The sequence below is a fragment of the Bubalus kerabau genome, chromosome 11, assembly GCF_029407905.1.
Source record: "Bubalus kerabau isolate K-KA32 ecotype Philippines breed swamp buffalo chromosome 11, PCC_UOA_SB_1v2, whole genome shotgun sequence".
NCBI lineage: Eukaryota > Metazoa > Chordata > Mammalia > Artiodactyla > Bovidae > Bubalus > Bubalus kerabau.
The window spans coordinates 101,358,079-101,372,002 of NC_073634.1; the positions used below are offsets into that span (position 1 = coordinate 101,358,079).

Sequence of the window (13,924 nt, forward strand, 5' to 3'; positions counted from 1 at the left end):
GAAAAAGGAATTTTCTGTAGGACCACCGGTCCCTTCACAGTCAGCGTCAGAGAGCAGGAAGGACTTTGAGGTTAAAAGAGGTTTCATGGAATCACAACCAAATGCGGTGTGTGGTCCTGGGTTGCATCCTGGTTTGACTACAGACATATTTTGGGGACCATCGGGGAAAAGTGCATGTGGTCTGATTATTATCTATTACAATGTTACTATTAACCCAGTGTTCTTGGACCAATGAGTTGTGGTTATATAGGAAAGGGTCCTTATTGTAAAGTCATACTGAAGTCAGACTTTAGGGGTGAAATGTTTTCATATCTGTAATTTACTTAAAAGTGCTTTGGCAAAAGTAAAACAATGAGGTATGGAAAAATAGCGCGCCAATTACTAAATGTTGGTGATGGATGTATGGAGGTTCATCATTTTATTTCCTCCAGTTTTCAGTTTGCTTGAAAATGTTAATTAAAAAATTAAGCTCTGGGACTTCCCTGGTGTTCCAGTGGTTAAGAACCCGCCTTATAATGCAAGGGACACAGGTTCAGTCCCTGGTCAGAGAACTAAGGTCCCACATGCTGCAACAGAGATCCTGCGTGCCACATCTAAGACCCAACGCAGCAAATAAATAACTATTAAAATATATTAATTAAATAGAATATATATGAATCAAATTATGTACTTCTGTCCCTCTAAGGCTTCATCCCTCCCCACACTCAATGGGCCGTCTCCATCTGAGGCTCTGCAGAGCTGTCCCCTCTGCCCTTCCAGGCCCTCTCATTCCTAATGAAACATACTCCTGGTTTCCTTCAAGGCCCCACTCCAGAGCTCCAGCTCAAGGAAACTCCTGCCACCCGGGCCCCCTCTGGTCTGGGTGGAGTAGCTCGGGTGGAATTTTGTGAATATGGCCGCCCTTGTTCCGAGAGCCACCGCACATGGACCAGGGGGTTTGTGACCCCGTCTTCCGAGCATAGCAGTTGCTCTGGAAAGTAGAATGAACAAACGTGAATGAAGGAAACCCTCACAGGGAGGTTTGCGGTGGCAAGGATGGGTGGAGCTGTTAAAAAGTTTGTGGTTTTTTTTTCAAATTCTCAAGGGTTTTTTTGTTTTGTTTTTTATTAACAAAGTGATTCCATGGTGAATAGTTTGGGTCAGCTTAGGTTTTCATAAACTAAAGACATATCTGAATTAATGAAGCTGTACTTAAAAAGTAAAGGTAATGAAGATGATTTTGTCAGGTAGATTTCTCTTAGCTTTGCATCATTTGGGGCGTGTTTTTCCACTTACCCTCACACTGATCATGACAACCTCAACAGAGGAGGTGCGTGCATGCCTGTGTGTGTTTTATCCCAGTTTGATAGATGCTCAGACAGTAAAGAATCTGCCTGCAATGAAGGAGACCTGGGTTCAGTCCCTGGGTCAGGAAGATCCCCTGGAGAAGGGAATGGCAACCCACTCCAGTATTCTTGCCTGCAGAATTCCATGGACAGAGAAGTCTGGCAGGCTAGAGTCCATGGTGTCTCAGAGAGTCGGACCTGACTGAATGACTACACTTTCACTTTCCTTTTGACAGATTCAACAAGGAGACCCCGAGGTTTGAGGTCACAGAACGAGTAGGGACTCCTTTGCGTGCCCTGGTTGGCGTGGCTCACAGACTAACCAGCCGCAGAAGACCAATCTGTACCCCACCCAGGGCTTCATGGTGCGGGCCTTCTAGAACCTATCTCCCCTATTATCTACCAATTTCATGTTCTTCTTTCAATAGACTCACTTTTTATAACTTAAATATGTTTATTTTAAAGGAAAGTTTAAATAATGACTATAAATGGAAAACCAGCCGCACGTGCCATAAATAGAAGGGGACACACACATGGGTGGCCCTCACCCCACCCAGGATTCCGTCCCAGCCAGGGGTGCCCTGCTGGAGACTCTCTTGGCTTTAAAGGGAGCCAGCTGGGCTTGGGACAGGGGTTAGGGACACGCGAGCACCAAGGGAGATGCTCTCCATGATGAGGTCAAGGCGTGAAAGAGAACAGAAGAGGGAAGATAGTTCTCCAGGGGGATTCTGGGGGATTCTGAGGCATTCCCAAAGCATCCTGCCAAGGCTGCTCTGGTCTGTGGTTCCACAGGCTGTGGTACTGACCACTCACACCCCTGGCTCGGTGTGTTCTTGTCCTAACCTTGGTTGGGGGGTAGAGGGAGGAGCACTGAGCCTAATTCAGATTTGGAAACGGGCTTGGGGAGGGAAGGTTGTGACCTGTCCAGGGCTGCATGGTGGGACATCCTGCAGGTCTCACCTCCAGGGAGGCACCCTTGACCATGACCCCCCTTCATTCCCAGTGCCCTGTCCAGACCCTCAGAGCGTCTCGCGCCAAGGAGGCCAACTCACTGCCCACCCAGCCAGCTGATGTGTTCTGCCCTCCCTGCCCGGGGAGCCCCTACCCCCACCCCCAGCCCATGACCATGCTGCCTGCTCCAGCCCTGTCCCCAGCGACGGTTTGGAACAGAAAACATGCTCAGAGAGCTGAGGGGCTCAGGGCCAAGGTCACACAGCAAGGATACAGGGGAAGCCAGGCCAGGGCTCAGCTCTGCCTGACCATGAGCCCCTGAGAACCAGGACCCCACCTCCATCACCCAGCGTCCCCCGGCCTGGCACAGCCCGTGCCCAACACACCCCTGTGTGGGGGGGATTTTCCACTGGAGCAAGGAGAAGGGCGCCAGCTGAAGTGTGTTGAGAGGGGCCCCAACAAGGAACCAGAGGGGGAGGGGCTGGGGACTCAAGACTGGGGCGTCCACGCCCTGTGAATCAACCCTGATGGAAGCAAAGAAAAAGGAATAAAACTGAATGTCCTTGGAAACTCCTTTAGTGCTCGGCTGTCCATGAAAACAGGATAAAGTGGCTTCCTCTGCCTGTGCTCAGCCGGGCAGGGTGGAGGCGCTGAGCTCAGGCCAGGAAGGCCTCAAGTCAGGACGAGGGTGGGGTGGGGCTCTCGCTGGGGAGGGGGCTCCAGCTTGGCTACTTGAGGGCGTCCAGGTGGGTGCAGACCTGGGAGAAGACATTGTCCACAGAGCCTTCAGCATTGACCTGTAGGGAGATGGGCCATGAGGGCAGGAGGCCTACGGGGCTTGGTGAGGAGGCTGGGTGGACCCCACCAAGGCAGGGGGCTGACCCCACCCCCAGAGGCCAAGCCAGGCTCCCCAAGCCCAGCCACAGTGGACAGCAGCCTCTTGTCCAACCAGTGAGGGAAACCAAGGCCCAATCAGGAGGGCTGTCCCAAGGTGACAGCAATTGGAGGCCATGCCAGGCAAAGACCCAGGTTTTCTCTTGGGCCCGCACCTTGCGAACAATGCCGCGTTTCTCGTAGAAGGCGATGACGGGCTCTGTGGCCTTGTAGTAGGTTTCCAGACGCTTCTTGATGGTCTCTTCGTTGTCGTCCACACGTCCGCTGGTCTCTCCGCGCTTCAGGAGCCGCTTGATCATGGTCTCAGGGCTGGCGTCCACATAGAGCAGTAGCGTGGGCTGTGCGATCTGTGGGCAGGGTGTTGTTTACAGAAGGTCCATTCCTGCCCCCTGGGGCCACCTTCTCCTCCACGTTCCACTTCTGAGGCCCACCTGAAACCCACCCATTCCTTCCAGCCCTTCCTTCCCCAAGGCAGCCTGAGGAAGCTTGCTCAAACCGATTTGCCCTGCCCCTCCCCTGCTCACACCTCTTCCACGGCTCCCCAGCGCCCTCAGGAGAAAGTCCTAACTCCTCACCTGACCTGCCCTCCTCATCTCATGCTCCTCATGCCTTTGCTGTCCTGGCTTTGGCCACATAACTAGCTGTGGTTGGGCTCTCATCCCCTCCTCGCCAGGCCTCTGCTCGTTCTGGGAACCTCAGTCAGAAACCCTTTCCCTCAACACCAAGGGCTCGCCTTCCGATTTGAGCTAAAATCTCATTCCTCTAGGGCAGTCTTCTCAGATGCCCCCTCCCCCACCCCAACTACGACCCCAGCTCTCTGGGATGCTCTCCCTGGTGGCTCAGATAGTAAAGAATCTGCCTGCAATGCAGGAGACTTGGGTTCGATCCCTGGGTAGGGAAGATCCCCTGGAGAAGGAAATGGCAACCCACTCCAGTATTCTTGCCTGGAGAATCCCATGGACAGAGGAGCTTGGCGAGCTATATAGTCCATGGGGTCTCAAAGAGTTGGACAAGACTGAGCGACTAACACGCTCTTTCACTTTCTTGCAATCAGTCCCCGTTACTTCTGCCTTGAGCTTGTCTCAGGAGTGTGTGCGTGAGTGCTCAGTTGCTTCAGACTCTGCAACCACATGGACTGTAGCCTACCAGGCTCCTCTGTCCATGGGATGATCCCAGAACGAATACTGGAGTGGGCTGGGTTGTCATTGCCTCCTTCAAGGGATCTTCCCAACCCAGGGATCGAACCCTCATCTCTTGCAGCTCCTGCATTGGCAGGCAGAGCCATGGAGCTACCTGGGAAGCCTTGCCTCTGGTTATTTACTTAACATCCCTCTCCCAGGCAGGCTGGAGCCCCTGAGGGCAGGTAGATACATCTTATACCTGCAGGGCTGACGCGAACCTGACAAAGGAACAAGGGCTGAGTGAAGGGGCGAGGGGCTGCTTAGCTCTGGGGGTTCTCAACAACGTCACTGTCATTGGAACAAGCATTTCATCTGCGGAGAAGGTTTGGAAGGACCAGGTCGACCAGTCCTCCTTCAGTGAGGCCCAGGCGCCACCTGGTGGCCAGAGCCAAGCACACCAGGTGTCCAGAGGCTGGAGGACACAGTGGAGCTGGGCCCTGTGCCAAGTCCAGCACCCACAATATCACCCACAACAGCCCCAGAAAGTTTGGGGTCTTTCATTGACCACATTTTCTAGATGTGATTGTCACGGCCTGAAGTGACATCACAAACCTGGTACATCGGGACATGCTCAGGGCTGCCTGGCATCGGACTTCAGGATCCATGGCCTCCTAGCTCGAAGGAAGCCCAGCCAATCCCCATCTCACAGATAGGGAAACTGAGTCCCAGGCCAGGATAGACACTTTCTTGAGGTCCTGCAGCCTCTTAGAGGTCGAGAAATACAGTGTTGGGACTCTCCTGGTGGTCCAATGGCTAAGACTCCTTACTCCTGATGCAGGGGGCTCAGGTTTGATCCCTGATCAGGGAACTAGAACCCATAAGCTGCAAATAAAAGCCCAAATGCTGCAGTTAAAGATCCCGTGTGTTGCAACTAAGACCTAGAGCAGCCAAAAACATTTTTTTTAAGAAATATGGTATATTCCTACTGGGTGAGGCTCAAAGCTGTGGAAGCCCAAAGATGGCCCAGTCTCACAGAGATGGGCACTAGAGATGGAAGTCTGTCCTACCCCAGCCCCCTAAGATGTCAAGTCCTCCCCATATATGGCCCTGCTGCTGACAGCTGCCCCTGAGTCCCCATCCGCCCTTGCTGACCTCTCCCTCCTCCTGAGAACTCGCAGTTTCCTCTGTTTCCCCATATGGCCTGTGACGTCAGAGATACTGGCATACATCAGAGGCGTGTTTATGTGTGTACACTTGCGTGTGTACGTGTGTACATCTGTACGTGTGTGTACATGTGTACAGTCTCTGTGTATACCTGAGTACATCTGTGTGTATCTGTACGTGTGTACATACGCCTCTGCCTTGTGCTCATGTGTCTGTCAGTACTTGTGTGTACATGAACCTGTGCTTGTATGTACCTGTGGTCACCTACCTGTACATGTGTGTGTTTGGGTGAGGTGTTCCCACCCTGGAGAAGATCCTCCTGGAGGATACTCGTGCCAGGCAGCTCAGAGCCCTCCTCTTCAAGGCTGTCTCTGTCCAGCCAGACTTCCTGTGGTGCCTGGAAGGGGACTAGACTCCCCACATGGCATTCAAGACCTCAGCCAGGCCTGCACCTCCCTCCCCAAGGTACTCCGAGTTGCCCTGCGCCACAGACTCTGTTCTCCCCACATCCCCTGACCTTCCATGCTGCTTCCTGCCCCTCTGAATGTGTGTTCACGGGGTGCCAAGCCCCACTTTTGAAGGTGCATTCTCTCTAACCCCCATGCTACTTTTCAAGGATAATGTCTGTCCCCATTTTGCAGTTGGAGACACGGAGGTTCAGAGAGGCAGAATGATTGGCCCAAGGCCTCAAACAGCTGAATGGGAACCCATGGCCAGGTTTGTGAACTCCCCAGCCTGCTGCCTCCTCTTCTACTCATTTTCCTTTAGACTTCAGAAAGGCCTCCAAAGAGTCATTCCTGGGCTTCCTCCTTGCCCACCCCGCCACCCTCCGACGGTCAGTCTATCTCTCTCTCGTCTCAAAACTGCCCATCACGGCAGCTCCTGCCTGCCCGCTCCATGTCACAGCATCCCAGGGTTGCACTTACCCTCTGCTCAAACTCCTCCCCCTGCTGCACTTCCCGGGGGTAGCCGTCAATCAGAAAGCCTTTGGAAGTATCTACCTTGGCCACCATGGCGTCTCGGAGCATGTCCAGCACTGTCTCCTGGAGGCACAGCAAAAGAAGCGGGGGTCATGAGCCCCTCTTCTCCAGGCCCTGCTCGAGCCTCTGCACAAGCCAGCCCACAGTTAGAAATGCTTTCTGCCCTAACACAGATTTCCCAAACAAGCTGCCCTCTCCAGGAAGCCTTCTCTGAATTGCGAAGACTTAACTGATTGATCAGGCCATTCATTCATTCATCCATTCATTTCTTCATTCACTCAATAATATGACTGGGCCCCTCCTTCCAGCCTCCTGTCTGAGCCCTGAGGACACAGCTCTGAACAAAGTAGACCTTCCCTGTCCTCAGCACACTCACAGTCTGCTGAGGGGACAGACCATTACACAGTTCATTTATAGTTTGCAAGAATGACACGGGCTATATACTGACAAAGAAGCAGGGGCGGGAGTCTAAAGTGGGGGGCGGGAGTCTAAAGTGGGGGGGAGGGTCTTGGCCCAAATCTGAGGGAGTCAGCAAGGTCTGAAAGCTGAGGAAGAAGGAACATTCCAGGCAGGAAGGAGTGTGATGAATGTGAGGGGATAGAAAGGCCAGGGTGCAGGGAGGGTGGAGAGCTGGGGCCAGGGGTGAAGACTCGGGGGTGTAGGGAGGGGTGCTGAAGGGGGTCGGCAGGCAGGTCCTGGAGGCTCTTGGGAGCTTCTGGAAGGAATTTTCTGCCAACGGCAATGAAGACTCTCAGGAGGGTTCAGAGCCAGGGAAGGTCATGGTCAGCCCTGCCGGTGTGTCATGGGCTTTGCTGGCTGGCGTCCACGCAGGGCCACCACCTCCCCCCACAACCCTCACCCCGCCGGGGCCCACTCACCAGTGGCACCAGCTGCCCCTTCTCCATGATTTCTGACAGCATCTTGCCCCTAGCCGAGCCCGAGCTGACCTCAGCCCTCAGGAGGTCTCCGGTGGAGAGGTGGGTGTAGCCGTACTTCTGCACGATCTTCTCACACTGGGTGCCCTTCCCCGAGCCGGGCCCGCCTGCAAGCGCCCACCCATTCAGAAGCCCCGAGAAACGGGACCTCTGCAGGGACAGGGTGTCTTCCCTGGCCACCCAGAGAGGTGGGGGCAGAGTCCAGGGTGCCCCCCAGGCCCAGGCTCCCACCGGGAGGCCTTTGAAGCCGCGCCCTTCTCGCTGCCTCACCCGCCTGCCTTGGACTTACCCACCACAAAGATGATCTTGGTTTTCTTCAGCTTCTCTGTGGGAGAGAAGAGGGGAGCGGAGCTTGGTGAGTCACTGGACAAGGAGCCAGAGGCACCTCTGAGGTCCCAGGCCTGTGCTGAGCCCCAGGCAGAGGGACGGACACCGCTCATGTTCGCGTCAGAGAGGCAAATGAGTCAGCCCAGAGCGAGGGATACGGGGCGAGGGAAATGCAGAGACCAGGACAGGCCGGGGAGGTGAGGCTGATCCAGGCGGAGAGACCCGCAGGGACCAAGGCCTGGAAGTCACGGGCTCCGCACAGGCCGTGAGGGTGATGCTCAGGGGCTCAGACGCCCACCCTCACGGCCCCTCCCTGTGGGCGGCTGGACCAAGGCGCTGGGTCACCTCTGGCTCTAGAGTCTTCCATGATGCGGGGGTCTGTCCCCGAGCAGCAGGCCCCCATGGTCCCGGTCTGCTGTGTCCCCCAGCCTTCCCCCCTCAGGCTCTGGGCCTGCCCATCGCCTGCCTCCCCTAGGCGGTACCAGTGTGGAGTTGGCAACCACAACATATGTTGCCCTGGAGACGGTTGCTGGGGAAGAGGGCTGTGGTGGGCACATGGAACCCTTGCTTAGAGAGGGCGGGAGGGAGCTTGCGTTTCAACCTCCACCTCAGAATTCCACCGGACCGCAGCCCCACCATACAGAAGGGACTGAGGCCTGGAGGCAGGCGCCTGCTGGGACTGGGGCAGGGGCCTCTTTCCAAGCTGCCCAGGCTTCTCCGTTTCTCAGGGAAGTAGGAGCTCGCTGTGTGCCAATGGGGAGGTGAGCTTGGCAAGCTCCCAGGGGTCTTGAGGAGCTGCTAGAATGACTTCCATGGGCTTTCATCGTCTGCGGCCATGTGAAAGGGTACAAGCCTGGGAGTTGGGGGGGGGGCGCCCACACAGCCCAGCGGTACCTATGTTCAGAGCCCTGGGGGTGGAAGGATGACTGCTGGCTTCAGGCGCCAGCAGCAGCCAGGCCCACTGGGCTCCTTTAAGAGCCGCCTGGGCCGGGACCCAGTGCCAGGGATGGGATGGGTGGTGTCGCCAGGAGGCGGGCCAGCCGGGCGCTCTGCCCACGTCTCCCTGCAGGACCCAGCCTGCAGGAGCCAGGAGAGCCCAAGACACCCTGAAGACTCAACCCCACTGGTCCGGGAGAGGGGCAGGAGCGTGTCCTTGTTTGCCTTGGCATTTGCACGCTTGGGGCCTCTCCGCAGGGCAGGCCTTCCCTCACCAGCGCTGTGCCCCCCCTCCAGAAAGAGCCAGAGATTCAGCTCTATAAATACCAGTGTAGGAGGTGAGCTATGGGGCCCTGAGAAGCCTCAAGGAAGCCTCATTCCTTCTAAAATTAATCTTGGAGCTGGTACATTGTGCGAGAGGCCCAAGAGGCCTGAGAAAGATGCCGGAGGCCCCCAGACAGGTCCTTCTGGCAGCTCCAGAGCTACCTCCAAACCGTCCCCGCATATCTCCCAAAAGCACACCCCTTTAACAGATGGGCACACTGAGGCCCATGCTGTGAGCGAGCAAGGAGAGATGCTTCCATACCTTCCATCCTGCTGTGATCCGGGCAGCCGAGTCAGTGCTCTGCAAGACAAGGGCACAGGCAGCCAAGTTAGGAGGATTTCTTGGACATCCAGCCTCTGACCCCGGCAGCCCCCCAAGGTGGGGGCCAGGCCCTGGCCTGGTCTTCTGGGGATGGAGGGGCCGCTGGGGGCAGGGGAGGCCCAGGAGGCTGGGAGATCTTACCGAAGTCACCTTTCCTTGGGGTGCCTCCACTGCCTCACCTGTCTCACAGAGGGCGGGCAGCAGCCCCTTCCGCCCACCCAACAATGAGGGTGACAGCCAGAGGCGTAAACAGCGGCTCCTGCAACTGCTGAACTGTTTCCCTCCCAAGTCCCGGAAAACAGTCCCTGGGTTTGCGTCTGCCCAACACCTTGACAACGCTCCCCAGAGCAGGATGAAAGCCCGGGAGGTGGGAAGGTGCCTCATCTAGGAGGGGTTTGGACCACGATGTTCAAAGGGACACAGAGGCCCAAGGGGAGAGAGCTGCGGGTCTGTACTTGGTCCACAGCCTGCACGGTTCTCAACTGAGCGAGTCCCCCGGCTCCCGCCCCTGTAATGTTGCACCCAACACCTGAATGCCCTTCCCCAAGAAGCTATTGTTGAGGACTCAGTTCAGGTCGCACCTCCTTCAGGAAGCCTTCCTGGACTCTGCCCTCCGCTCCCACACTGGCAGGTGACCGGCCTCCAGCATCGCACACACCATGCTATACTGGGCCTCTCTGCTGTACAGCAGCAGAGTTGGGTGGAAGGCCCAACTTCCACCCCAACATGGCCCCTGCCCCCTCCCTGCCTGAGGACCTTGCACCCCATTTTCCCCTCAGCTTGTCAATCAAGCCCAGTGCCTCTTGGGACCACACCCCTCTGCATCCACAGTTCAGAGGTCTCCCTCCCTCTCCCCTTCCCATCAGTCTCTCTGGAGTTGCCACGAAACATCTTTGGTTCCCACTTCTTCACTCCTCACCCCCCAGCCCTCCCCAAGGCTCACAGCAACCACCACAGACCTTTTTGCCTTAACCTTTGACCCCGAAGCCTGGGCCAGCATTCCTTCTGCCAGGGACCCCTGCCTGGTGCCCCTACTCTGCCCTCTCACTGTTGGCCTCAGGTGCCCTGGACTCTCATCTCTGCCCAGCCAGCCCAGGCCTCTCTTCCCAGCCTCCCACAAACACAGCCCCTGGACAGGCCCAGAGACCCCAGAGAGCCCCAGCCTCTAAACAGCCCTTACATCATCCGAAGCCACGTACTCTATCGCCCAGCCAGAGGCCCCGGTCAGCATGAACGCCCTTCTCCCCACCCACCTCCACCCCACACAAGCACGTCCCAGCCCTCTCGCTCCAGAACTTCCCTCCGGTCTGTGTCCTCACAGCCACTTCCTTGTTCCAAGCAGGGAAACTGGCCATTGCCCGGCCTCCCATGGGCCTCCCCACCTCCACACCCCACCAGGCAACCTGCAGGATTTTCTCTGACAAGCATCAAATCACATCCTTGCCTGCTTGAAACACTTCCACCTGAGGCCCCCTCCATCCCCCAAATAAACCATAATGTAGCTGATCAAGCCCAGCAATCCGGCCCCCTTGGGAACCCTCCCCTGGGGGCCACTGCTTGAGCTGCTTGAAGCTCCCTCACTCACCACGATCGTGTCCCACCTGCAGGTCCCAGCTAATGTTGCACCCAACACCTGAATGCCCTTCCCCAAGGAGCTATTGTTGAGGACTCAGTTCAGGTCCCACCTCCTTCAGGAAGCCTTCCTGGACTCTGCCCTCTGCTCCCACCCTGGCAGGTGACCGGCCTCCAGCATCGCACACACCACGCTGTACTGGGCCTCTCTGCTGTACTGCAGGCCTGTGTCCCACCCCTCCAGGCCTGGCCCTGGTTGAGCATGGGGCTGGGGCCTCACTCCATCCTCACAGCCGTCTTGGGAGGGAAGTGAGGCTTGGGGAGGAGGAGAGACCTGCTCCAGGGCCTGGCTGGGGTCACACTGGGGGCGACATTCTCTGCTGCCCTGAGCCTGGCATCTGCTAGGTCCTTCAGCATCTTTCTGACCGTCCTGCCCCCCATGGGGTACGAGCTATAGCCTCTTTCCTGCTGAGTGTGCTAAAGGAACGCTAAGAGCTGCCAGTGGCCCTCCGATGCTGGTGGGGGAGGGAGAGGGTCCCCCTGGCCAGGGACAGCCTGCGGTGACGCCCTGAGAGGTGGCCTGGACCCCAACCCCACCCCGCCCCACCCCCTTCTGGTAACCTAAGCCCCTCTGCCCTGCTGGCACCTGCTGCTTCTTGGTCCAAAATAACTTGGGTTGTGAGGAGTCCTCACAGAGGCCAAGGGTCCAGGGCAGAGTTGGGTTACGGCCTCAGCACCCAGGCCTTATAAGGCCCCCAGGTCAGGACCACGGCAACTCCTCACATGACTGGGTGGCCTGCTGAGGGGCCCGGAAGACCAAGGCCCAAAGGGACCGCGACTTCACCTCAATCACAAGGCAAGACCAGGGCAAGAGCCAGGCCTCCCAGCTCCTGACCAGAAGCAGCTTTCTCAGTGGTTGGCAACTGGCTAGGGTTCAAGTCCCAACTCTTATCACTCAGCTGTGTGACCTTGGGCAGCTGGGGTCCCCTCTCTGGGTGCAAGCCCCCAAGCCCAGTCCAGCTGCTGCTGGAGGGTCCCAGGTAGGTAGCTGAATGGCACTCAGGAAAGGCCCCACGGGCTGGCTCAGGGGTCCCTCTGAACCCCTGCCCTTTCAGGAGGCTGGGGCAGGGGGCCAAACATCCAGGGGGTTTCCCGTCCCCCCTGCACTCAAAATGACATGCCAGGATAGCTCCTCCCAACACCTAGGCTTACCCTTCCCAGGTCCTGGGGCAGGGAGCCCAGTCACAGCTCTCCTCCCAGGTCCCCAGCTGAGACGGGCCAAGGGCAGGGACCTGGAGCCCCAGGAGTGCCAGCGGGACAAAGAGGTGACTGTCACGGAGGCCAGGAGGGAGAGCAACACACACACACACACACCCATCCCCAGGACACACACAGTGTGGCACAGACATCTAGTGCAGAGCCTGGGGAATACCGCCAGGCAGATACTTACAGATCACAAGCTGGGATACGAACACAGCTACACGAAGCCTGAGGAGACCTCGACACACACAGACACACAATTCCCCCAGGTGCGTGTAGCTTCCCGACTCCCAGCAGGGGCGCCCCCGCCCCAACACACGTGCACAAGCACACACACGGGCACACACTGACCTGGGGGAAGGGTGAGGGTGGACACAGGGGCCAGTGCGTGCCCTCCCTGTCCTCGCCAGCCGCCCGCAAAGGAGACTATTTATAAGGCTGTCAGCGGCGCGCGGCATGCCGGGAGCCGGCGCTCCGTGATGGCAGGGAGGGAGGGAGGGAGAGCGGACCGGGAAGGGAGGGGGCGCTGGACCGGAGCGGAGCCCTGGTGGGAAGCCAGGCCATGCACCCCCAGGTGGCACTGTGCAGCTTCCCAAGGGGTTTTCATTCCTCTGTTACTTCCACTGTACCTGCATCACTCCAGGGGGACCGGACCAGGCTTCTTCGATGACCGCTGGGGAAGCTGACGCCCAGAGAGGAGAGGCTCTTTGCACAAAATCCCACAGCAAATCCATGGCAGAGAGAGAGGCCAGAAACGGGGTGGAGGGGACCAAGGTATGTGTTCTGGGGGCTTTGCTGTCCAGACAAGCCCCCAGCCCCTCCTCAGATCCTGCCCTGAAGTCTCTGGGCCAACAGCCACGCAGAATTCCTCCTCCTCTGTTGAAAGGGGCCTCAAGAGCTTCTCTGGGACTGTAACTCCCCAGAACTCCGAAGATCACCCACATATCCATCTCCCAGCCAGTGGCTGCGTGCATGTGTGCATGCTCAATTGTGTCCAACTCTTTCTAACCCCAGGGACTGTAGCCCGCCAGCCTCCTCTGTCCATGGGATTTTCCAGGTAAGAACACTGGAGTGGGCTGCCATTCCCCTCTCCAAGGGATCTTCCTGACCCAGGGTTCGAACCTGTGTCTCCCGCTTGGCAGGCAGATTCTTTACCATCTGAGCCTGTGGTAGTGTAGAAGATTATTTAAAAAACAAAAACAGCCCTGCCCCCATGCCGCTGCCAGGCGTTCCCAGTGAGGCCAGCTTGAGGATGTGGGACATTAAGAATGCTGTGGGCACAAATGGGGACTGATAGTCCTGATGCAAAGAACAGCTCCCATTAATGAGGCTCACTGGGCACCAAGTGCTGGGCAGAGCACTGGACTCAGACCACATCTGCTATCCTTAAACACAAAGAAGGAAAATGAGGGTCACAGCTGTAAAAGAGCTTGCCTGGGGTTCCCAGGTAGAGAGCGAAGTATTTACCCAGCATTTTTCATGAGACGGGGACACAGCAATAGTTGCTCAATGAAGTAGCAGAGCAGAGATGAGAGCCTAGGACCACGTAGCTTCAGAACTCATGCACTTGACTGCTAGACCATATCACGACCTTGAAGGCAGCAGCCCCAAATGGTAGAGTGGGTTGAATCTGGAACTTGTCTTGCAGGCACTAAGGAGCCATGGAAGGTGTTTAAGCGAGAGGGTAAGACTCTCAGGAGAGTGAGGCCACCTTAGATGGGTGGCTTCTTTTTAGCAACAACAGCATCCTGGATACCAGGAGGCTTGGGCCTAAGCCCAACACTACCACCTGTGACATCAGACAAGGCTCTTA

The 13,924-nt window shown here is 57.0% G+C and overlaps 1 protein-coding gene across 3 annotated transcripts; it reads right to left on the reverse strand.

The window, feature by feature from the left end:
* Positions 1-2,834: 2,834 nt before the first annotated feature.
* AK1 (adenylate kinase 1) lies at positions 2,835-12,545 on the reverse strand. Of its 3 annotated transcripts, none has more exons than XM_055541235.1 (7): positions 12,463-12,545; positions 9,220-9,258; positions 7,660-7,695; positions 7,314-7,477; positions 6,382-6,498; positions 3,326-3,517; positions 2,835-3,073 (listed from the first exon to the last, which is right to left on the reverse strand). In XM_055541235.1, the coding sequence occupies exons 2-7, from the start codon at positions 9,224-9,226 to the stop codon at positions 3,005-3,007; spliced, it is 585 nt and encodes a 194-aa protein (XP_055397210.1). In that variant the 5' UTR covers positions 9,227-9,258; positions 12,463-12,545; the 3' UTR covers positions 2,835-3,004. The 3 variants fall into 3 exon arrangements, with proteins under 3 accessions (XP_055397210.1, XP_055397211.1, XP_055397212.1); XM_055541236.1 differs by lacking the exon at positions 12,463-12,545 and adding an exon at positions 12,302-12,366; XM_055541237.1 differs by lacking the exon at positions 12,463-12,545 and adding an exon at positions 12,064-12,083.
* Positions 12,546-13,924: the final 1,379 nt, after the last annotated feature.

Bases quoted from the DNA above. Each gene is read 5' to 3' on its own strand.
- AK1 (XM_055541235.1), bottom strand. The intron at 6,499-7,313 runs GTGAGTGGGCCC...CTGTGCCTCCAG, and splicing joins AGGGGCAGCTGGTGCCACTG to GAGACAGTGCTGGACATGCT. The intron at 3,074-3,325 runs GTGCGGGCCCAA...ATCTCCCTACAG, and splicing joins AACGCGGCATTGTTCGCAAG to GTCAATGCTGAAGGCTCTGT.